Consider the following 25,490-nt stretch of genomic DNA (forward strand, 5'->3'; position numbering starts at 1 on the left):
TCTTTGTCATAGTGACTTCCGAAGTGTCATTCCAATGAAATAATCCGGAAAAGGATAATACATGTTTGTTGACATTGTCTGGATTTGATACTGTAACAGAAAAATCTCAGGATTGGAGACAAAATGGTTCATTATTAAATTAAAACATTCTCTACTAGTGTCCAAACGTATATACGCAAGTAAGCATGAAAGTATTTGATTTATGCTGAAAATTAACTAACAACTACCCGCTTCATATTTTTCCATAATTCCTGTATCTGAAATATCGTTTCAAATTCTTTAAAAAAGTCAAGAAATCGTGAACTGAAACGTTGCCTAAACGTAACTTAAATTATCAGTACACCAATATTTCTGAACAATAACAACACATTGTGCATGAATTCATATACAACCATTCGAATGTTAGACCATGCATGCTGAAAAACCAAGGTATATAACTTTCAAATTATGAAAGATTCATTTCCAAACCTAATTACCGTAGACAACAAAGATTGTAACGAGACATTTTAACATTAATAAACTGATGTTATAATCAGAGACAATACTGATAGTATTAAGAGAACTTATATTTTAATTATAAAATATGACAACATTAATTCGTTTCAAATATTACTTCGTTTTTCTAATTACTAGATATAAATATCACAAAGGTAGGACAATTCTTGACACCATATATTTTACAATTTCACACGATAAGAATTAAAAAGAATTTAATTATTGGAAACTTCATCAATGTAACATTGAAACGATGGCTACAATGCGTTCAGAAACTTGTTATTATTATGCTAACATAACATATACGAAAAAAATTCTACAAAGAACAAAGTGAACAAAATATGTAATTTTCAAGTAATAAGATAATTTAATACCTGTAATGAGGAGAATCCGAAATAATCATGTTAGTGTCCGCCTCTCGAGACCCCTTTATATCGAGTCACAAGTCCGGAATGTGCCGAACTCGCCTGAGAGTGGACATATTAAAGGGTTGCTAACATAACCGTTGGTAACAGTCAAGATGATATCATTCAGTACATGCAGAACTATACTGGTAGAACAGAAATGCACAGTATTCCGAAACAGAGTTGATATTTCTCTTAGACTACATGCCAGATGTTACCACTTAACAACACAAATTTATAATGGTAATCTTTTACAAACAAAGAAGCGTAATGTCCAGTGTGAAAGTAAATATTATAAGCGAATCATGAAATTCGATGTAGATAAGTATAATAACGATATACACGAAAATCTAAAACAGCTGCAAAGTAAAAATCCGGGTGATTTCTGGAAACTTATTAATAGCAATAAAAAAGCATGATAATTCAAACATTACACTAGATACGCTATATATTTTTTAAAGACAAGATTATAATGAGATGACGAAGAAATCTCCAGTTATTTCCACAATCAGGATAACGAACTTAGAGGACGATGATAACATATTGAATTCATCGATAACAGAGGAAGAAAATAATTCAATGTATTCAAGCTCCAACAAATAACAAAACCACTTCGACTGACAGCATATATAATGAATATTTAAATTTACAATAACAAAAACAACTATGTGCATCTCTTCTTTCAATACTTGAGACAGGTCCTATTCCAGAATCCAGTTTATAAGCATTGTGGTGATCCCGCCAAACTCCAAAATTACCGCTAGATTTATATCTGTAACTGTTTTTGTAACATGTTTACCACAATATTGATCATACGGATCAATAGTTTTCTCAACTATCACAACATATTGACATGAAATCAATCAGGATTTCGCATATTTTCTTTACATGTCATATCATAAATCTTCAATCGCAAAAGCGAAACATTATTTTGATAACTATCATCTTTAGCAACGTTTTTGATTCCGTTTGGTGGATGGTATTTGGAGAAAGTTATTAAAACAATTTAAATGGCAGGTCTTTTAAAATTATTTTTAATTTACATTAAAATATTAGATTCTTTAATATGTTTGATGAACAACGGCCTGTTTTTTCTTTCCAAATTTTTGTGACGTTAGGCAAGGTGCAAATCTTTCGCTGATACCGTTTTTACTGTTTCTGAACGACCTGGAGTGTTTTCTATAAGAAAATGGTTGTTCAGGACTTGCAATATGAACAAAAGGTTCGGACACCGAAATGTATTTGAGACTGTTAAATGTATGTAGATGACACTATAATATTTAACGGATACAGTCTTTCCAAGGAAACCTTAATGCTTTCTGTGAATGCACTAAAATTTGGAAACTAAATGTCGATTTAACAAAACCAAAACTACAAATGTTTGGATTGAACAACGTCAAGTACGGTAAGGGAATTGGGAAAACAAACCAAGAAAAGAAAACGCACTTTGTGCCATAGGGATGAATTAAGCAACGATTTTCACTCTTTGTCTGTCCTTATATTTGCCTGTCTTATTTTCAAGAAAAACATGTACATTCTTACCATCTTATTTACTATACTAATCCTAATGTGATTACGTTTGGTAAAACCGTTTCATCTATATAGTTCTCAATATTGACAAGCATTTCATAATTTACTTGTTTGCACTTATTCAAAGGTATGTTAATGTGTATGTATGGGTAGATATACGTAATACGTTACAAAACTAGTTCTTCATAATATACCGTTTACATTGTGTTTTATATCGTACGATATAAATGCAAACCCCATATTGTCATATATCTTTTTGTACATTGAAACGTTTAATAATTAATTACACATACTACCACCTAGCATATGTAAGCATTACGTTGCTCTCTTATGCCTCTTGATTGTGGCCTAAGATTTCATTGCTAAATAAAGTTTATGTTATATTTTGTTATCTATATTTGAAATACATCAGGGAAAAATGAAGAAAGTCAGCTGAAAAAATAGCTTAGTTGTATCAATCGAAAACCATAATTTTAGACTATTCAAATATATTTTCGACTACGTATTACATAAACGTTCTTCACAGAGGTATAAATGGTAGCTGTGTTAAGATCGGCTTATGCCTTTTCAGCTATGTTCTTCTTTGTTGATCTACAGGATATGGATCGGATTCGACAGGATGAAGTAACGGGCTCAGTATAAAGAACATTTCGAAACACTGGACATAGCTTTAACACTTGCATGATCATTGTGACTTTTGGCAGATCTACAGAATTTAAACGTATGAATAATCTAATCTTGGAAACCCAGATATTTTTTTCCTTTTCAATATATGCTAGGATCATTCACAGTATTATAAGTCATTTTTTCCACAAACAACACTGTTTGTTGGCATTGTAGTTCGAACGCACTAAAGCCTCGCTGTCATTCCGCCAGAGACCACTATGTTTTCTCCAGTAATGTACGAAGCATCATCAGAGGCCAGGAATGATACTGCACTCGCAATTTCCTCTGGTTCAGCAAATCTTGAAATATAACGATAAGATTATCTCAAAACGGAGCATATTACAATTTACAGAGAGTGTATCTTGTGACAATCGGAACGTCCTCGGCCTTTACCATCGCCTGATAGAAAAATATCTTTGAAGTAAATTTGTCAGTTTCAACTGCCCTCAATCGTGTGGTTGGTACCACACCATAATTACTACATGGACGTCACAATGATTAGATGACGTGTCGTCACAAGCAAAGAACGTCAGTAATAGTTCCAGGCTATTGATACCGAATGATTCCTCAATTTATTTTATTGCAAACTTTTAAAAATAAAGTTGTGAATGACATTTGCACTTCCAGTCTTTAAAATTAAAGACCTAGACAACAATATTTTGATATTTTGTATTTTATAATTCATATATTGTACTTTCAGCATTTAGCATTGTATAATTTCGTTTTCGATAACTGTCAACGTTATTGTACTCGGATTAGTTCAAGTTTGTTTCTAGAGCACTTGAAAGAAGCCATGTGTGAAACTATTGAAATCATTGCAGGCTACATACCTTTTCATAGGAATTGTTTTCACATTTTCTTCAGCTGCACTCTGTGATTGCCACAACTGAAACAAAACCATTTGTATGGCAAATTTGCTGCAGTATTCGTAAAAAGCGGAAGTGGAAAATTGAATCACTTAAGAAAGATTGTAGTTGATAGTATAATCAGTGTAACGCTTTAAATGTTAGATCACAGTCCATAGTACAACCAGTGCAACGCTTTGCAAATTATATCGTAGTCCATTGTATAATTAGTGTAACTCTTTGAATACTGGCATTCAGCAGAGGTTCTATCCAATCTCTTTTATTTATTCGAGTTGTAGCTTCAAGGAATATTTTGCAGTGAAACTTCCACAAATCGCACTTGGAAACATATATCTGTCTGTCCATCAGTATGTTTTATTATTATTATTATTATTATTATTATTATTATAGCAATGATAATCCTCATAATCATAGAAGTCAACTTTGACACTCTACACCACAAGATCGACCACATATCACATTCAATTCTATAATTAAATACACCTCCACCCATCCACTTGCATGATCATATTTTATTTATCTCCCCTTCTGGACAATCTCACGTATTCCAAATTGTCCGCAAAAAATACACATGTGTCCTTTATCAGAAGCAAGCAAAATACTTTAGATTCTATTTTTCAAAACTACTGCCCCATATAAAAATTTAATTTTGTTGACTTATTCTGTTGTACCTTCCCTCCAAAATGTGTTTTGACCGTTCCCGGGGAAACACAGTTCACTCGAATGTTTTTGGGAGACAGCTGATGAACCAAGGATCGTGCCAGTGCTACTAATCCAGTCTTGCTGATTCCGTAAACGGTAAGGGGCTGCCAGGCGAAAAAGAGTAAATGTTTGGTACACTTTAACCTTCTCCAGCAATTGTTAGCTGTATAAAATAATTGAAATGCGTGATATTTTAGAATATTGTTTACTTATTAGGGACACATTTATATTTCCCACATTTTTTTCAAACAGTATCAGTGCCTATAGAAATCGGTACTGACACATACTTTGCTTGTAATGTTGTTTTTGGACAATATGGGTAAAAGTGGCACTTTGGTGATGGCAGTTATAGGAATTTAACATTATGCTGCGATTTTGAAAATATAGCTCTATGGGAGTTATGAGAGCTTAATATGAGAAACGTGCATATGATTAACATTATGGGGCACTACATCAGTTACTGAAATTTAATTTTGCGATCTCGTACTGCTGTTATGTATATTAAACGTGACGGACAGGTATGGCAATATATGTAAGTTAGCATTATGTGCCGGTAATACGGTTATGGGAAATTTATGGCCATTGTATGGTTATGTGAATTTAATATTGAATTTAGTACACATTCTTAACACCCTGATGATAAAGGGAGTGTTCGGTGTCCGTTCATTTGACATTAAAATACCATGTCACAGGATCAGATTCAAAGGGAAATTAATATTAAAAAATAAAGTACTACTCTGGGGTGATAGGCGAACTTAACATTATGGAAGGGTCAGTATAGGGGGAATTGGAAATCGGGAATAGAACATCCTGGGTCAATCGGGCAAAAAGGAGAAATTAACATTTATATTTATTATTTACCAATACCCATGTTGACTGACTACAATTCACACCTAATGTCTAACACACACTCTCGCTGATCATCAACACCCACTGCATCCACACCCACTGACCAACACAGTCAACCTATTTACCAACACAGAGTAGTACTGACTAACAACCACGTCTAATATCCAACGGAAGATGACTATTGGGGAATGGATTTTTATCCATTGATGTATAAGGGAAGGGTATAAAGTTAGAATGATAAGTAATGGGGATTAACACATTATTTTAGGCAATCACATACTACCAGAATCCAAAAATTCACATTAACAAACTAGAGGAGAGAAAAGCACAAGACAGATTACTACCTGGTGGCTGTGTACATATATTCTAGATTAATCTATCAAACATCAGATGTATCTCAGATTATGCTAGCGGCGAATATATATTGACACGTATTACACTGACGTGGGAACACATTCATAAAAATAAGAAAATTCCGACACTGAGAGGGAATTTTCATGAGACTAAACAAATTCAGAAAGTTATATTAAAAGTTATGACAGATATTAAACCTAATAATTTAATTTTTTCATAAAAAAACAGACATATAATTTACCTGAGATAAAATTATCGGAATATTATATTAAACAGTATGATAGAGCCTAAACGTAGCACTGACATTCTAAAATGTAAACAGAATTTAGCACAGAGTAAAAAACCGTTGTGTTTAAAACAATACAGAAAGTAGCAGACACTAAACATAAATCCAGAAAAGAATTAAAAACTGTATAAAAAGAATAATTGTAGAAATCTTGCGTTTCTTTTTTAATTTATGTTGAACATTCTTGAAATTAAATTTTATAAAAAGAAGTAACATACAACATAGACCAAATTTAATAAAGTAGTACTAAAACTTTAGTGGAAAGTAAAATAGCAAATACTACAAAATTGATAAATTTGGCAGACACTAGAAGTAATGCTAAAATTCCAGATCTAATGTGAAAACTGAGAGGTAATCCCTAAAGCTACTATATTATAACAAAGTCTGCCTTCCCTCCAATCATCAGCGGTGTCGTCATCATCACATACAATGGCAACAATTATGGCGGGGCGTCGGACTCGGATGGTGAAAACGTTGCACCTGATGATAGGATAGAAGATCCTTGCATTTTCGTAGACTTTTTGACAAAAAATTTTTATGACCACAATATCTCTCTTAAAAGATACTATTCTAATAACGTCAAAAAGGGTTTATCCTTGTTTTGAGTTTCAAGTTCTTTGACGTTGTAGACTTTCTGGAGTCCAGTATCCACTCTCTTGATAGCTTCGAAATGTATCTTCACTTTTATCTCGGGAGGAACTGTAGTTTTACAAAGAATTCAATGTAAATATTTTGTGTCTGGATGGATACATTTTTTTCGGCCATCAATAACGCTTATTCGGAATCTATTTGTCGACTACCCATCCCATGTACTCAGTATCGAGTTTCTAGTCGGTACACGGGATAGACGTCACAACTCAATCCAGAATCTTTTTCGAAAATGAAGTTTCATCGTGACTGTTCTCTGGAAAATATAGCATTTTGTTTAAGATCGCCTTTTGCACCAATATACACACTGTCAAAATACAATTTATTGACAGGAACATAATGTGGATGCACAAAATACTCCGCGAACCTAACATTTCGTCCATCATCGTATGCGTTAGTTGTAGAATCCACTTTAAAGGGTATAACCTTTAATAATGGAGCACATGTTTTCTCACTAGACTGCACTCGAGGACATCGGAATATTCAAATATCAACTGAGTCCTTTGTTCAGTTGAAAAATTGGTTGTTTTTGTTGTTGGTATCTTTTGTGCTCCACACAGAAAAGCAAGCAAACTTTGATAAGTTTTTATTGATAGCACTTTCTCATGACTTGGACACTATTGTTGCTGCTGCTTTGTTATTGGCGCTACTGTCGGTTTATTTAAAAGATCGGTTGGGAAGGAGTTTGCAAACGCAAGTGTTGAATACAGTAGTCCAAAGTTGTTACGCCCCTCGTTGCTGATTAAACTTTTCAATAGCTGCTCCAATGACACAATACGCTATGAGGATCTGAGAGAAACGACGATTTTATTTTTAAAAACACAATCTCCAAACCACATTCACTGCTGTTTTTCTTATTGTTCCTGAAGCTCTTGTACTAATGAAATGGAAGAAGGATGTGGACGCAGTGTCAAATGGCATGTTCAGGAATACATTTTCTTTCATAATGATCTGCGATGATGCAATCCAAGAATCGAAACTAGGTGGATATTCTTTCCAATGGACTTCCACTTCTTTGATACTATATTTTCTCACTTTGTGTGTTATTTGATCGAACGCGTCTTTGATATCGTAGAGTATGCAGTCTTTTGTTAGTAACTCGTAGCAACTCGGACATTGGAACTGTTGTATCCTGCAACGTGTCCTGTCCCACGAAACAAATATGTCATCCAGCTAGGTAAATATGAGTTTAAAATTCGTTTTGCAAATTTTAATTTGTGTACCATTCTCCTTTAAATTCCGTATAAGTTTCAGAAGTAAGTTTAGCATTACTTTTCGGCATCGGACCACTAATTATTTTATGGCCAGAGAACCAGTCACGAAAACAGAAACTCTTAATTTTAATACATGTTATTGCTTATGGCAGACACAAAGGGTAACAAGAAAGAACAACAACACGAGACCAGCTATTAATATTTCTGCATTTATTCGGTAAACTACATCTATAACGTATGAACATGTAAACGTTTCTTGCAAAGCATCATTCATTCGTATCATTTGTTGGCATTACATTAGTGCCGATTATTAGCATTATATAAGCATAAAATACTGCCTAAATTATTGTAGTGCATACTTGGTGTGTACGTTTGTCAATTTATATCATGTAAAAAAAATTGATGTTCAGTATAGGTATCGAACCACTAATTATTCTATAGCCAGAAAACCAGTCTACTGATGGGAGAATGCAAACGAGTATATACTATTTTAAGATCCACAAATTGGCTTGTAAATGAAGTTGTTTCATTGTATATTTCATAAACATCAATATATATTGAAAACACAATATTAGAATAGTTTTGTTTTATGCTGTATTGAATTTCCCACTGACAAGAAAGCATATGAACTCTTAGTGCGAGGCTATGTTATCAGGTGCAGATTAGGGTGCCCCCTGTTTAGCAGCACGAGCCACAAAAATAATGCGACACATATTTTTAAAACTGTATAAATGCTAAAATGAATGGAAGTAAGTGTGGTTTGAATGCCAGTCAAATAAAAAAATTAATGTTATGTTTTTTGCACATTGACATTAAATTCTATGTTACGCAAAGTGAACAAATTAGTGGTCCGATTCTTTTAGTCTCTGCCATACTTTAAACTTTTTATGTAAGTTAATTTCTCTTAATTTTCTGTTAGGTTTAGAATGTTAGTATTACTTCAATGTAAGCCATATTTTTACAATAATATTTCAGATTTTTTAGGCAGTTGGGTAATGCAGTTTAAGTCTAAGTCATAACTGTTCATATTTTCCGGTGCATTTTATAGTCTCAAGTTAATTCCAATATCAGTTTCCAAAGTTATTTGTATCATCCTTTGATTCCATCTATTTTTAAAATCATTATGATATATAAAAGTAACTTCCGCCGTAAACATCATCTGAAGAACAGATGATCCTTTATATACTGAAACGGGATATATATTCTGGTAGCGTCTAGACAGTGTTCTATCTTTTGGAATTCCTTTGATTTGTACAAGGGTTAGTATTGGACAGATATAGTGAGTGATTGTCTGTCTAAAATAAAGTGTCAGTCCTCATTACGTTACTCCCTAGCTTTACATCTTATCCATACTCATCTCTGTGTAGATAATAGTGCTGGTCAGACGGTGCGGATGCTGTTTAGTAAGACTCTGTTGGTCAGTGGGTGTTTTACTGGTCATGAAGATGTGGACGATGATCAACAAGCATATATTTTAGCCACTACAGTGTGGTAGTTTCTTCTGCATCTGTGAATATTGGTCATTAATTGTTGGTGTTGGTCAGTAAAACCGTGTGATTTAAGTAGATGTGAATGCTGGTCAGCATGCGAGGATGCAGTCAGTAAAATGGATGTGACTTAGTTTTGATGGGTGATGGCCAGTTAGACTGTGCAGGTCAGTAGATCCAAATAGTGGTCAACAGGTGGAACAGGTGCTGGTCATTAGGTGATGGAGATTATCAGCAAACTTGTGTAAGGGTCAACTGGTGTCTGATTTGGGCATTAGAAGTGGTAATTGTCATTAGAATTTGGTGCTGGTCAGTAACACTCTGCGTTGATGGGTAATTTTAGATGCAAGTCTCAAAAAATGGATGCGGTTGATTTAACATGAGTGCTTTTCAGCAACATTGCGTAGGTCAATAGGGTTGGTGTTGGACAGTAAGTGTGGGTCATGGTTAGTAAAAGTGTTTGTTGGTCAATAGGTGTGTGTGATGGTCAGAATATGTGGATGTTAGGATGGGTTTTGTTCAAAAATGTGAATGTTTCTCCTTTTCCTTAGAGTGATACACCATGTTTCATTTCCATTACCTAAAATACTTGCCTAACCGAAAAGCTAAATACCCCTTTCCACCAGCGTGACTTCTTAAAATTAATCCCATAGACGTTTTTAATATTATTTTCCCCTCGAATCTGATTTATCACATGCTATATGACACGTCAAGTTAATGGAAATCAACTAAGCTATATATCGTCAGGTTAATAAGGTTGTATGTTTGATTCAATGTATAATTCCCATAATCACTATCATAGCCCATAATTTTAAATTACCATGTTGATTTATTATCACACCATAATGTTAAATTACCATGTTGATTTGTTATCCCAGATTTATCACACCATAATGTTAAATTACCATGTTGATTTGTTATCCCAGATTTATCACACCATAATTTTAAATTACCATTTTGATTTATTATCCCAGATTTATCACACCATAATTTTAAATTACCATGTTGATTTATTATCCCGGATTTATCACACCATAATGTTAAATTACCATGTTGCAAATGAGTGTGTTTTAAGATTAAATTTCCAATAACCGCCATAAGCCATACTTTCATAATTGTGTGCAACTGATAAAATCCCATAACTACCATTGTCTAATTTAACCCCCCAGGAGTGCCCCCATCGACGGTACTTCTTGTACAATTGCTAGCGCTCTTACTTTGCAGAGCCTTATCGTTCCTATATTAACAAAAATATGTATAAATCTGCCTTGTAACGAATATGGTTTGCTAGTAATTTAGAATTATGGGCAATTATATACCTCCAGGCAACGGTAAATTATCTTAGTGACACATAGGCTTCCAGTACATGCAATACGTAAATAATTACATCGAGAAAATTACAGTTCGTTCACTACGCTTACTTACGCACTACTTTATCTCATCATTCATTATAGTTCTGTTTATGTTGTACAGCTGCGAGAAAACTTAGTTGCTAAAGCGTAGAGGTATTAAAATACTAAGATTTTAAAAAAATTAGAAGCTCTTATAGAACAATTGTGTAACAAACCAAATCTTCGGCTAGTATCCTATTAGAAAAGTACGTTTACAGTGTTAGACAGAATGAAGTGCGTGAAATATAAATGTGTGATGCTTATGGTTCGTATTTTTTTTACTGAAGTGGTAACGTTTCTATACAAACTGAGAACCACCTACGGATGGCCACTACATAAAAGTAATGAGACAAAATATACCATCTGATCGAAAACTAGACTGGGAAATGGTTTAAACGAACATATGTCAATACAAAAATGTAACAAATTTGCATTGTGCGGCTGGCATTGAAACCATATTAAAAGAAGTCCATCTGTTCAGCATAAGCTCAATTAGACTTAATGATCAGACTTATGAAACGACATATTCAAAAAGAAGTGAAAGCTAAGAATATAAATATGTGCCATAGATAAAAACTGCTGATCATAATCGGGTAAATGCCATGATAATATTCAAGAATCACTGCTGTCATCGTCACTGCCGGTTTAATTGATCCAGCCAGAATTTGATATTAGATGTTGTTCCGCATATAAGTGTTAAATCTCTGGTATTGAATTTAAAGCTATAATTATTCATTTATTTAGAGGATTCTTGTTTTCAGCTGGCAGCCAACTGTTCAACGATTCGCTATATCCTTTCCCTTCATGGGTTCCTGTTTGATAACCTAAATTTACTGTGCTGAATTTAAATGCTTCCAAGTTTTTACCTCTTTAAATATTTTTCTTGAAAGAATATGTATGTCATCTCAAATTTTCTTGTAACTTTCTCAGCCCAAACGTATTTTGAAAATCATATATCACTGTCAAAGTATACTAATATCGATTATTGTCTATTTCGTATGTCTGCATGTCAACAAGATCTGCCATATGTTATCCACGTAACAAACATAAACATTTTTCGTATGAAAATGTTGATCTCGATTGTTTGTGTACTGTACAAACTGATTGTTCAGTTAGACATTATTTCATTTCTATGTAATTTTTTCTTGTTGTTCAGTTTTAAATTAATGATTGAAAGTAATCCGTAACCATGTACCCTTTTAAAATTTGAGTACATATTTATGATGTTTAAAATCAAGAAATTAATATTGTATTCTCTTGTATGTTATTTTGCAACACAGCTAGCGTTGACCACAATTTATCTCTACAAACTTGTAAATAAGTAGGCATTATTTATTTATACCAACATTGTTGCTTTCGTGATACACTAGTTCAACATCATAGAGCTTTGTGCCATTATTTATATTATGATTAAAGACAATTAAATAATTTGATTTGTTTTTAATTGTTTTGTTCTACCCTACACGAGTTGATTCGTGCAAATAAATAAAACAAAAGTACTTTTCTATTGAGATAGTAATTCAATAGCTGTTTTGTAAAACAAAACAATTATTCTGTTGTATCCCTACATAAATGGGTTGATCGAACAGATGCAACAGCGGATTCAATAGCTTGTTATATATGTAAAACTGGCTCTTGAACAACCGCTAATAATCGTCTTACGACATAAAAGTAGTTCCAATAATTAATTGAAATAAAAGTAATAAATTTTTCTAAGAAATATAAGAAAATATTATCAGTACAAACATTCATCATAAAAGTTATATCGCATCTGGTTTGTAAGTGGCGGAACACACTAATTCGGACAGTGTAGCTCAGAACTAATTCCCATTAGTATCTTCATTTTGAAGAAAGCACCAAAATTACGCGACGAAGGTAGTGATATACAGCATAAATTTCAGAACTTAATACTAAGAAATTACTCAGAAACTTTTCCTTCTTCAGTTAGATTTCCATGGGTGAACATCAAGAGGTTCGAATCAGAAGATTTAACATGTCGGATTTTAAAGAGATCAAGCACAAGCTAAATTGTAAAGACACTTACCTCCGAAAGCGTATAAGCACTGACCGAAGATATGAATATAACAGATCCGCCTCTAAAAAAAATAGCAAAATACGTTTCTTCAAGTAATAAAAACACAAAATGATAAATTGTCACGTATGTGAAATGAAACAGGGGCTTACCATAACAGAAGCATGTCATCACAATAGCATTAATCCTTTTGTATGTGTTTATTCATCCTCTCCTGTACTCTACGGGATGCAGTCAAGGGTGGCGGAGGTGTTCCCCCTTTCCATCCCCGCCCCTCATCCAAAGCCTGGCTGCTTTCTTTATGTGCCCAAAAGACACCATTTTATTCTTTATCTGTTTATCGATCAACAGATACTTAATCCCGTTTGTCATTGAATTATGGCCACTGCTTGGACAACACCAATTAATGTTTTCCCTTGCAAAGTCAGTCGACAAAACAATGGTAGAACTTTTTTATGACCCTTAAACTAAACGTCTATGTGAAATGATACACACAGTTTGATTGGTTTATTTTCAACAGTTTAGTCATTTAAAAAGGAGCTTATATCTTCAGATTGCGTTTGATGTTGCGTTTGACGCACCCGGCTTGACATTTGTTATTTGCATGTACCCATACTGAACTAATATACAATGAAAACAATACTGTATTTCTTTCATTAATGATGAATTACTTTCATTGCCAAAATACAGCGTCACAGACAACACTGAACAATTTTGATTTCTTTAACTGAGTAAAAAATATATTTAACACTATACATACCCTCTTGTTTCTATATGTGGGACGATTTCTTTACAGAGAAGAAAATTGGCTTTCAGGTTTACCTCAAATATCTGTAATAAACGATTGCATATTAATAAATAGTGTTATAAATACTTTATAATTCAAGCAAGTAAGTAAAGTTCACTCCAAACCGACACATTTCTCCATCACATATATAGTTGAGGAGAAGTTATTATTATATTTATTATTATTATTATTATTATTATTATTATCAATAGTAGTAGTAGTAATACTAGTATTAGTGTTAGTATTAGCATTATTATAGCTACTGCTCCTGTTGTTGTTTTTGTTGTTATTCAAGCTGTTACCGTTGGTGAAGTTGATGCTGTTATTGTCTTAAGTCTGACTGGTTCATTTTTGATATATTACGTTTCTGGTTGCATAAACTTGCCCATGGAACATGCATAACCATGATGTAGAGATGTGAATTACTGTTTCTGTGCATAATATATCTTACTTTATCCCAAGCTGATTCAGGAATCTGAAAACCAAATAAAACGTTAATATATTTAAATATATGTGGGTGAGTTATTTTCTAAACACTGTACATCTATTGCATATTACTTTTAAAATGTCATTACCTGCTTGAACCAATTTTACAATTTATTATCTAACTTTGTAAGATTACGTTACTGTATTGATCAAAACTTAAAAGTAACATTCCCAAAGATTTTACAGTGAAGAATCAAATGAGAGTTTGGTATTTTAAAGAAAAGAAAAACAAAGCTATTGGGTTTTTTAAATAGAAAATTAAAATATACGAGGAATAAACAACGATTATAATTGTTAATAGGTTTGAAGAGCTTCTTTTATCTATCCTCTCACTTATCAAAGATAAATACATTCTAGCATCATCCAAATATCAAGTGTCTGCTTATACAGAGAGAGAGAGAGAGAGAGAGAGAGAGAGAGAGAGAGAGAGAGAGTTTCTTGTTAGCTAACGAAAAGCAATGCTCACATCCAGCAGGGGTTTTCCAAATACGGGATTTACGGCAACTGTTGAAACAAGAATATCAATCCCACCAAAGTCATCCAGTGTCTGAAAACAATCTATGGTTAATGTATTAATGTATGTCTAGGATCAGTGTGTGCCTGTGTGGTGCCATTTCAACCGCTTTGTATTTGAGAGATCAAATAGAGCTCCTTGTGCCATGAGAGAATTTTAGTTGAAAAATCACATGAGAAATATATATTGTTACGACCATGGTCACAAACAGAGAAAGGCAAAACCAATAAGTTTTGTAAAACGTAAACAAAAGATTTAATAATCAAAGGTATAAATGAAAATGGGGAGAGGAACTTCAGTATTATGACGTTTATCCAAACATATCCTTTTAAAGGTCTATGAAGGTCCTAAATAAATGGAAAAAAATCCTTACAAGTTTCTATTTTCAAAACGGGGAATGTACTAGTTCTCCAAGAACCGTGAGGTTACCAAGATGGTGTTGTCCAGAATTCCTTCAAGTAGTTTATAACAGTTCCAGAATAATATTAAAGTCCATATAATGGGCACTTTCTATTTCCACTGTACAGTCCAAGCGAATGTTTTTCTATCAAATAATATCTAAGTACAACATGGCTACAAACTTACAAAACAGAAACACAAGAAATGTGAATTACTCCAACATCGGATGAAACTGATTGTTCAGTTGTCTCTTTATATACATTGTCTTTTCCGATTGTATTTTGCAATAGACCCACGTGACATAATACACTACTCATTTTGCGTCGAATTGGCCTATTCCTGTGACCTAGCCCAACCAATGGGAAGCTACATAATTATTCTAGAAATGTCGAAGCCACATCAGCCACTGAGAAATTAAGCCATAAGCACCATTTAAGTCTTATTATTAAGATTAGTATTAATAATTGTCAATACATACGTAAGCATCTATTTATAGATCCGATGAAATACATGCTTTTTACAGTTTCGGGTCACGTAGGGAAAACTAACTAAAGATATTCTGTATAATTTACAGCCATGAATAAAAATTATAAAAAATAGATCAAATCATGTACAAGGAGTTACCATATAAGATCCGGATGTTAAAACGAATAAAAGGAAGAAGTGACGAGGTAACGAAGAGCTCTAGTAATGGAAAGGTCATAAATTTGTTCCCGTATGTAGATAATATTTCAACAATTGACCATTGCTGTCGATTGAGCTGGCTTATTTCTTGTGAAACTATAAGATAATGCATGCTAAATAATATACCGCGGTATTTTTATTTTTATTTTGGGATAGGGGTACATACCAAAATGCTTTTTCACTCTGTAAAGAATGAGCGGAACTTTCCGAGCAATCTTGTAAAGAATTTAATGATATTAACAGCATGTTTTCATTTTTTCGTGACTAAATAATTTTTAAAATTGTCCAGAACAGTTCCGTTTGTCACAACCTGATTTGAATATTACAAATAGAACTGTATCTTTGATGATATGCTCACACATTTGACTCGTCATGTAAGCCAGCGCGGTGGCCAAATCAGTTGTCGTGAAAGATATACGGGCCAAAGCAAACTTTTAGAAAAATTTCACCTAAAAAAAAATGATATTTTAATTTACTTAATAGCATATATCAATGTGTGACGAAGTTGTATTCCTTTGTAAGACTGCGAACCATTAAAGATTTTCAGTTATTTTCTGTTTTTATTTTTACGAAATTTCACAGGACCACTAGCTATTTTCTTGATTGTTGAGTACGAGTGCATTATATTCAGTGGATATACCTGCTATATAAGCGTCTCTCATAGCCTCTCCTTCCCAGGTGTAGTGATCGCCGCAGGACCACTGTCTCGCTCTGCGGGGCAGGAGGTTACTTGCATATGGCCTCTCCTACACTATTGTGTCCACAGCAGCACCTTCACGCGGTGCCCCCTGTTTTAACAGAGCCTGCTGTGTGGCGCGACCGAGTACCCGGCGGTATAACTGGGTGGGCAGACTGGGCTCATTAGCCTTGGCAGGCAACCAGTCTAGGAGAAGGGAAACTCTGACACCAAACCCGGGCAGATGAAGCTCGTTAGCCTTGTCAGGCAGTTCATCTAGGAGAAGGAAACTCTGATTCAAAACCAACCAAGTCCCATCCATTGGATTATGGCTCCACTGCCTTGTGGATATCTTCGGGAGAAGGAAAGGCTACGGGAGTAAACCCAGACAGAAAATCAGGAGTGGAGCCCCTAAGGCGGCTGGGGGTCGACTACGACCTCCTTCCGGCAGCTCCTGCATCCAAACTGGTGCCAAATGTCATGCTCAGCATTCCTTTGGACCCCACCAGCAAGGACGAGAGGGGGATCCTGACGTCTGGGCAGCCCAGGATCTCCATATTCCACGCCCAGGCTTGCGCCCTGGAGAGGACACTCCAGTCTCGCTACTGAGTGAGGAAACAACACGGAAGCTGACAGTTTACGGGTTATAAGTCCCACCCGATTGGCGTAGGGAAGGGGCGCCACGGGTCAGCTTTGACGGTGGGAGGGATCATCGTGTCCCACTGGCCAACTATCGCCCGCCTCAAGCCGGGCAGCCCCCGGTCAATAAGGTGTTGACCCGCCATCGTCTGCCTGCTCCAGTGGGTGTCTGGAGCTCAGTGTGTTGTTCAGCATGACAAGCAGACGGTAATTCCACACCAGACAAAAGAAACAAGAAACCAATAAAGAAGACTCCAGCTCTTCGATTTGCAAGCTGGAATGTGCGCACCATGTGTACAGGCATCTCCGACGACCTCAGAGAAGTGGACGACACCAGAAAGACGGCCATCATCGATAGAGAACTCACCAGACTAAATATCAGCATAGCTGCCCTCCAGGAAACCAGGCTCGCCTCTAGTGGCTCCCTCAGAGAGGAAAACTACACCTTCTTCTGGAAGGGTCGAGAACCTGAGGAGCCCCGTCAGCACGGAGTGGGCTTTGCCATCAAAAACAATCTCCTGGCCTCGGTTGAACCTCCAACAGGGGGCACTGAGCGTCTCTTGTCCATCCGCCTCACCACTACTTCAGGTCCTGTCAACATCATCAGTGTCTACGCCCCAACCCTCACGTCATCAGAAGACGTGAAGGATCAGTTCTATGGGCAGCTGGACGAACAGATCAAAGGATGCCCCAAAAATGAACCACTATTCCTCCTCGGCGACTTTAATGCCAGAGTAGGTGCGGACCACGAGTCCTGGCCTACCTGCCTCGGATATCATGGCACTGGAAAGACCAACGAAAACGGTCAGAGACTGCTGGAGCTATGCACCTACCATGGCCTGTGCATCACAAACACCTTCTTCAAGTGTAAGCCACAACACAAAGTGTCATGGAAACACCCCAGATCTCATCACTGGCACCAACTCGACTTGGTCATCACCAGGCGCTCTGCCCTTAACAGCGTCCTCTCCACCAGAACCTACCACAGTGCAGACTGTGACTCCGACCATGCCCTTGTGAGCAGCAGAGTGCGATTACAGCCAAATGTGCTACACCGCACAAAACCAAAAGGATGTCCTCGCATAAACACTGCACAGATGTCAGTCCCTGCCAAGGTGGAGGAGTATGTGTCTGCCCTGAACAAGGCTCTCCAGGACCTGCCTGAGTATGACGCTACAGCCAAGTGGAACGCCATGAAGGGTGCCATCTACAGTACAGCTATGTCAACGTTTGGCAAGAAGGAACGACCCAGCCAGGACTGGTTCAATGCACACCTATCAAGGATGGAACCACAAATCGAGGAGAAACGAAAAGCCTTCATAGCTTACAAAAAATGCCCTAATGAACGCACGCTTGCTGCTCTCAGAAGTGCCCGAAGTAACACCCAACGCATTGCTAGACAGTGTGCGAACGAGTACTGGCAACAACTGTGTGAAGGGATCCAGCGAAGTGCCGAGTCCGGACACATCCAAGGCATGTACAGTGGCATCAAGAAGGCTCTAGGCCCTACAGTGAAAGGGGTCGCTCCCCTGAAATCCCTGACGGGAGAGAAGATCACAGACCGTGGGCAACAGATGGCCAGATGGGTGGAGCACTACTCAGAACTATACTCCCGAGAAACGTCAGTCACTGATGCAGCCCTCAGCAGCATAAAGAATCTGCCCACCATGGAAGAGCTCGACAAAGTGCCAACCTTAGAGGAGCTCAGCAAAGCAATCGACTGCCTTCCAAACAACAAAGCACCAGGTAGTGACAGCATCCCACCCGAAGCTATCAAACGTGGAAAACCAGCATTGATTAAACCACTGCACGAGCTTCTTTGCCGCTGCTGGGAGGAAGGAGTAGTCCCCCAAGACATGCGTGATGCCACAATTGTGACCCTTTACAAAAACAAGGGCGACCGCAGTGACTGTAATAATTACAGAGGGATCTCGCTCTTGAGTATCGTTGGTAAAGTGTACGCCCGCATCATACTCAACAGGCTGCAGTTGCTGGCAGACCGTGTGTACCCGGAATCACAGTGCGGCTTCAGAGCAGGCAGGTCGACGACAGACATGATCTTCTCCCTACGACAACTCCAAGAGAAGAGCAGAGAGCAAGGTCAACCACTCTACATGATGTTCATCGACCTCACCAAGGCCTTTGACTTGGTCAGCAGGAAGGGCCTTTTTGAACTTCTGAGTAAGATCGGTTGCCCCCCAAAACTCCTCAGCATGATAATCTCTTTCCATGCAGATATGAAGGGAACAGTCATGTATGATGGATCATCCTCAACTTCCTTCCCAATTAACAGTGGTGTGAAGCAGGGCTGCGTGCTGGCACCAACACTTTTTGGGATCTTCTTCTCCCTGCTCCTGTCCTACGCCTTCGACACGTCCACGGATGGCATATATCTACACACCAGGTCTGATGGGAGCCTGTTCAACCTGGCACGACTGCGCTCAAAGACCAAAGTGAGAGCTGTGCTCATCAGGGAGATGCTTTTTGCAGATGACGCAGCTCTTGTGGCCCACACCGAGGAAGCCCTCCAGAGACTGGGAGACCGTTTTGCTGTTGCCTGCACGCACTTTGGTCTCACAATCAGCTTGGAAAAAACAAATGTCAGCGTGCAAGATACCACCATTGCCCCTTCAATCAAAATCAACGGTGTCACCCTGGAAGCAGTCAACAACTTTACCTACCTAGGGTCAACCATCAGCAACACTCTCTCGATTGATATGGAGCTGGACAGAAGGCTTGGAAAGGCAAACACCATCATGGCTCGATTAACAAAGAGGGTTTGGGAAAACAACGCGCTGACAGAGCACACCAAGGTCCAAGTCTACCAGGCCTGCGTTCTCAGCACCCTTCTATATGGAAGTGAGACGTGGAGTACCTACATGAGGCAAGAACGCCGGCTCAACTCCTTCCATATACGGTGCCTAAAACGCATCCTGAAAATCAGCTGGCAAGACCGTGTTCCACACAGCGAGATCCTGCAGCGTGCAAGAACCCCCAGCATGTACTCCCTGCTAATTAAACGCCGCCTTCGATGGCTGGGTCACGTCCGACGCATGGAGGATGGAAGGCTGCCAAAGGACATCTTATATGGACAGCTGGCCACTGGCATGAGAAGAGTCGGACGCCCCTCACTCCGTTTCAAAGATGTGTGCAAGAGGGACATGAAGGCATGCAGCATTTCACCCGATGGCTGGGAAGAGCTGGCTGAGGACCGAGGCACCTGGAGACTGATGGTAAACAATGGCATATCAGTCACTGATGCAAGGAGAGGCCAGTTGGTGGCAGAGAAACGTAAGAGAAAGAAGAACGCAACAGCAACCACAGTAATGCAGACTTCCCAGTATGTCTGCACCAACTGCAGTAGGGACTGTCACTCACGTATAGGCCTGCACAGCCACAGCAGACGTTGCCAACAGAGACAGGCAACACCCCAAGGGCGCTATTCGCATGGTCTTTCGAGACCGAGTCGCCAATGATGATGACCTGCTATCTCTGACAAATAAGTTGCCCGGGTTTTGGCACCCCTCTTCAAGTTTCCTGCCTGTTACATCAATAGTGTAGCTAATAAGTTGTATGCTACGGTGACAACTCTTCAATAAATGTATCAACAAGCTCTCCAGTCTCTACATTTTAGGGACTCTGATTTAGTTTTTCGTAAGTTCAAAACCAAAAGGATTATAGTATCAATGTTAGGCTCTAGTTTAGACGATTGCTATCCAAAAATCAGCTAATTTCATGCTGAAGCTTCTGAAAATAGTTGCATTCGAATGAAATGACTGGAAAATCAGCTTATTGTATATTGGATTTTCTAGAAATAGTTGCAGTATCAGTAAATATTCAGGAAAAATCAGAAAATATCTAAGATTTTCTATGAGACTACAATAGGATGCAATAGAAGCTGATTGGACCAGTGTTGTATATCTGCAACAAGCATTGATAACTCCAAAGAACGCTTTTGTTTTGCAGGAGTCAGTAGTACTTGACCAACAAGCTACAGATCAAAACTGCTGGAAAATCAAACTCAAATAGAAAGGAATTCCAATGTAAATGTCACACGAAAGACGCTCTCTATGAAGTAGTAGAGCGAAGATAAAGTAAATGGTCACTTTCTTAGAGGTATCAAGCAAACCATTCAAGAATTGAAACGTCAAAATATTTTTAGATTTAATACGGTATGTATCAATCATAATAGAAGATAACGGGTTGTATTTTGGCGGTAGTATGATCACTTTGATCTCTGGATGGTTAGCTACATTGGAAAACCAAGGTTGTGGTTGTCTGAGGTCATTGGTCAGACCAAAGTGAGGTTTAATCTCGGGGCCATGATTTGGCGATGCTATGATCACACTGATCACTGACTGGCCGTTATAAGATTTGGGTGTGACCTCGCTGTTCTTTGACAAGTGTAGCTTGCCTTTACTCTCATTCATAAAAAGGTTTTAAAATGGTAAACAACTGAGTGTCCTCAAAGATAGTCACGTTGCATGTCGACGCAGATAACTTCAGCCATTGAGGAAATTAATACAATTACAGATTAAATTATCTTTGGAGTAAAATAGAAAGAAAATTTTCTTCCATTCAATTTCGTACAAAAGTGTTTTCGCGTGTTTTGAGTCATGAAATCTCAATGATGATATGCACGTTGGAGGGATGCGCCATGTCTAGCCATTTGCTCATTTGGTCAGGCTGTCAAAATGCACTCCAGTTCAACAGATGCACGTTGGAGGGATGCGCCATGTCTAGCTATGTGCTCGTTTTGGTCAGACCGTCAAAATTCACCCCAGTTCAACAGAGGCACGTTGGAGGGATGAGCCATGTTTAGCCAAAGTTTATGTACTTAAAGCTGGAGGTCCTGCTCTTGTCTTCTTCGCACGTGAACAAGACCACGAGTCTGGTTGAAACATTCACCTTAGGTCTGAGAACCAAAATACTCCCAGGCCAGTGAAGGTCATCACACAGCAGTGGACCGTATTAATATTCTGACCAGGCAGAGAAAACGTAGACGAATTGTGATTTGGCGAGGATGGAAATGTTTTAGAGACGGTTCAGTGGAAATTACGCTAAACTACATTCTTTTAACATTACGCAAAATGTGAGTAATAGTTTTATAATAAATATTCTAATATGCATGCGTAAAAGTTATATAAATATCATATAATGTGTCAACATTGTCGAGAAAGGTATGGAACATTTGCAATTTGTTTGACAGCAATTGTAATTCTTGTCACATAGACTTGATGTTAGCAAACCAACTACAGTCACACGTAACCTGTACAAATCTAGGTGAAAATTCGTAAGTTCAGTGGTACATACATTTGCATGTACAATTATAGCCTAACGAAAGTGTTTGATAAAGGTCACCTCATCAATATGCAAATTACACCGTAGTCTTGGGAGTGGAACTTCAAAGTTTTCTATATGGAGACCCGTGCATATTTATTGATATTGTCGAGATAAATGGATAACTTCCTGGTATGCAAGAGCAATTTCCTAGGATTAAATTCTAGTATATTCGGAATTTTATGAAAAATTTCTGGTTTCTAAATTTCAACTAATGTCAAACATTTTTAGTCGGCATTTACACCTGTCTAATGAAAGTTGTAGAACTAGAACCATAAAAAATAACAACAGTAAAATAAAGTTTGATCAAACTCTACATTTTATATTTTACCTTCTGTATCATTTTCTTTCTGTGTTCCGCATTGCTGACGTGACATGGCATTCCGGACACATTTAGGTTCTCCGTTCTCATTTGTCTTAAGGCTTCGTCCAGGTGTTCTTGTTTTCGACTGCTGATCATGACACTAGCACCCTCTCGCGCCAGTCTTTTGGCAATAGCAAAGCCAATGCTGGAAAATTGCGAAGTTATCAAAAACACCAAAGTGGAAAGTGAAAAGCTAACGAATGCTGTTCCTTATATTAATTAAACGGTCGATAATGTATTAATTTAACTTTCAGAGTTTCATGCACCACGTTGGTGCTCTAGAAAATGCACGTATGAGTGGATCCAGTAAAAATATCTCCAACCAAATTTATATGAAGTTCTTCTTAAAAGATATAAGATAGAGTCACGTGCTAAAAAGAAGAGTGGCATGCTAGCAGTATTCCTTATTAACGACTTGTTCTTGCAAACTGCCAGCAAAAAGATCCCATAACAGTTATGAAAGAAGTGGATTACGTCCTATTTCCTTTTAGGCAGAAGAAAAGAACTCTAACTTATTTATTCTCGTTACTATTCCTAAATTAGTTTTGAATCAAATGTTTATGAACATATAGTTATTTAATTCATTTCGATTAATTCAAGATCGGCGACGTTTTCACTGACATTTACCCTGTAGTGGATCCCGTAACAATCGCAACTTTTCCAGCAAATTTCTGTTTCCCGTTCATTATGCCAAATCTTAAGATACTGTGTATGTCCATTATGGTCTGTATCTTATCTACTTTATTAAATACTACGACAGAACAATGGGCATTTCAGCAGATGCCCCGTCGCCAGTCAAAGTACTAAGACGGAGAGCTATCACGACCACAAGAATTTTAACCATTGTCAGCGTTATCATGTTATTTATGTACGTTTCCAACTGCTGAACTTCGTACATTGGCTGCTCAAAAAATATAATTACCAAAAAATTACAACGATGATGATTCATGCACCGCTACTACTAATACAACCACCACAAATACTGGCCATCACAACCGCTACTACTATTACTACCATCACAAACAATGGCAATGACAACCGCTACTACTAATACAACAACTATCAATACTGGCTATCACAACCGCTACGGCTAATACAACCACCACCTACACTGGCCATTACAACCGCTACTACTGGTACTACCACCACCAATACTGGCCATCACAACCGCTACTGCTAATACAAGCACCACCAATACTGGCCATCACAAACGCTACTGCTAATACAACAACCATCAATACTGGCAATCACAATAGCTACGACTAAGTCAACCATCACCAACACCGACCATCACAACCGCTACTACTAATACTTCCACACCCAATACTGTCCATCATAACCGCTACTATTAAAATGGCAACCACAAATACTGGCCATTGCAACCGCTACCACTAATACAACAACCATCAATACTGGCCATTACAACCGCTACTACTAATATTACTATATCCAAGACTGGCCATCACAACCGCTACTACTAATACAACAAACACAAATACTTTCCATCATAACCGCTACTACTTATAATATCACCACCAACACTGACCATCACAACCGCTACTGCTGATACTACAATCATCAATACTGGCCATCACAACCGCTACGACTAATACAACCACCACCAACTCCGGCCATCACATCCGCTACTACTAATACTACCACCACCAACACTGGCCATTATAACCGCTACTACTAATACAACAACCATCAATACTGGCCATCACAAATGCTACGACTAATACAACCACCACCAACACCGGCCATCATAACCGCTACTACTAATACTACCACCACCAATACTGTTCATCACAACCGCTACTACAAATACAACCACCACCATTACTGGCCATCAGAACCGCTACTACTATTACTACCACCACCAACACTGACCATCACAACCGCCACTATTCATAGTACAACCACGAAATCTGGCTATCACAACCGCTACTACTAATACAACATCCATCAATACTGGCCACTACAACCGTTACTACTAATACAACATTCATCAGTACTGTCCATCACAACGGCTACTACTAATACTACCACCACCAACATTGGCCATCACAACTGCTACTAATAATACTACCACCACCAATACTGGCAATCACAACAGCTACTAATAATACAACCACCACCAATATTGCCCAGTACAACCGCTATTATCATTAGGTATGTAGCATTTTGTTTCGGTTCTAAGTAAAACTTGAAAATGGAGTTCTTCGTTTATGTTCTATTTTCCTGGCTCGAGATTATTTACCTGTGTTGAAAGAACATTTATTTATTTTTGATTATTTTGTTTTAACCTGAAGCACACACTATAGTACTTTCTCTTGAGTATTTGGGGCATCTGAGTGGTCTAAATCGCTCGCCTTTACTGATCACTGCCATCACACTTCTATCCACGTGGGTTCGAGTCTCATATTCGGTCAATGTGGTTATGTGAGAAAGCTGCCAATAGCTTCCCGCGGGTCGGTGGTTCTTACCGTGGTTTTCCCTGGTACTGGCCGCCATATATAGTCTATCTTGCGCTGAGTAATGGCGTTTAAACCCAAAACAACAGCAGCAAAATCTTCTGAGTATTTATGTCGATGAGACATTTGCAGGTTTACCTTGTTCATAATCCATTGCATCCTACTCTCTTATTCCTTGAACACACTCACTATGCTTTTGAAAA

At 37.6% G+C, this 25,490-nt stretch overlaps 1 protein-coding gene across 1 annotated transcript; it reads right to left on the minus strand.

The window, feature by feature from the left end:
* Positions 1–614: 614 nt before the first annotated feature.
* Positions 615–23,514, minus strand: LOC149783054 (dehydrogenase/reductase SDR family member 4-like). The gene is made up of 9 exons (XM_089934959.1): positions 23,441–23,514; positions 22,781–22,958; positions 14,664–14,744; positions 14,163–14,186; positions 13,685–13,755; positions 12,937–12,988; positions 4,633–4,767; positions 3,926–3,981; positions 615–3,394 (listed from the first exon to the last, which is right to left on the minus strand). Exons 1-9 carry the CDS (start codon positions 23,497–23,499, stop codon positions 3,280–3,282), a joined length of 771 nt encoding a protein of 256 aa, XP_089791085.1. The 5' UTR covers positions 23,500–23,514; the 3' UTR covers positions 615–3,279.
* Positions 23,515–25,490: the final 1,976 nt, after the last annotated feature.

Source organism: Sinohyriopsis cumingii, chromosome 15 (assembly GCF_028554795.1).
Source record: "Sinohyriopsis cumingii isolate HCF-2022 chromosome 15, ASM2855479v2, whole genome shotgun sequence".
NCBI lineage: Eukaryota > Metazoa > Mollusca > Bivalvia > Unionida > Unionidae > Sinohyriopsis > Sinohyriopsis cumingii.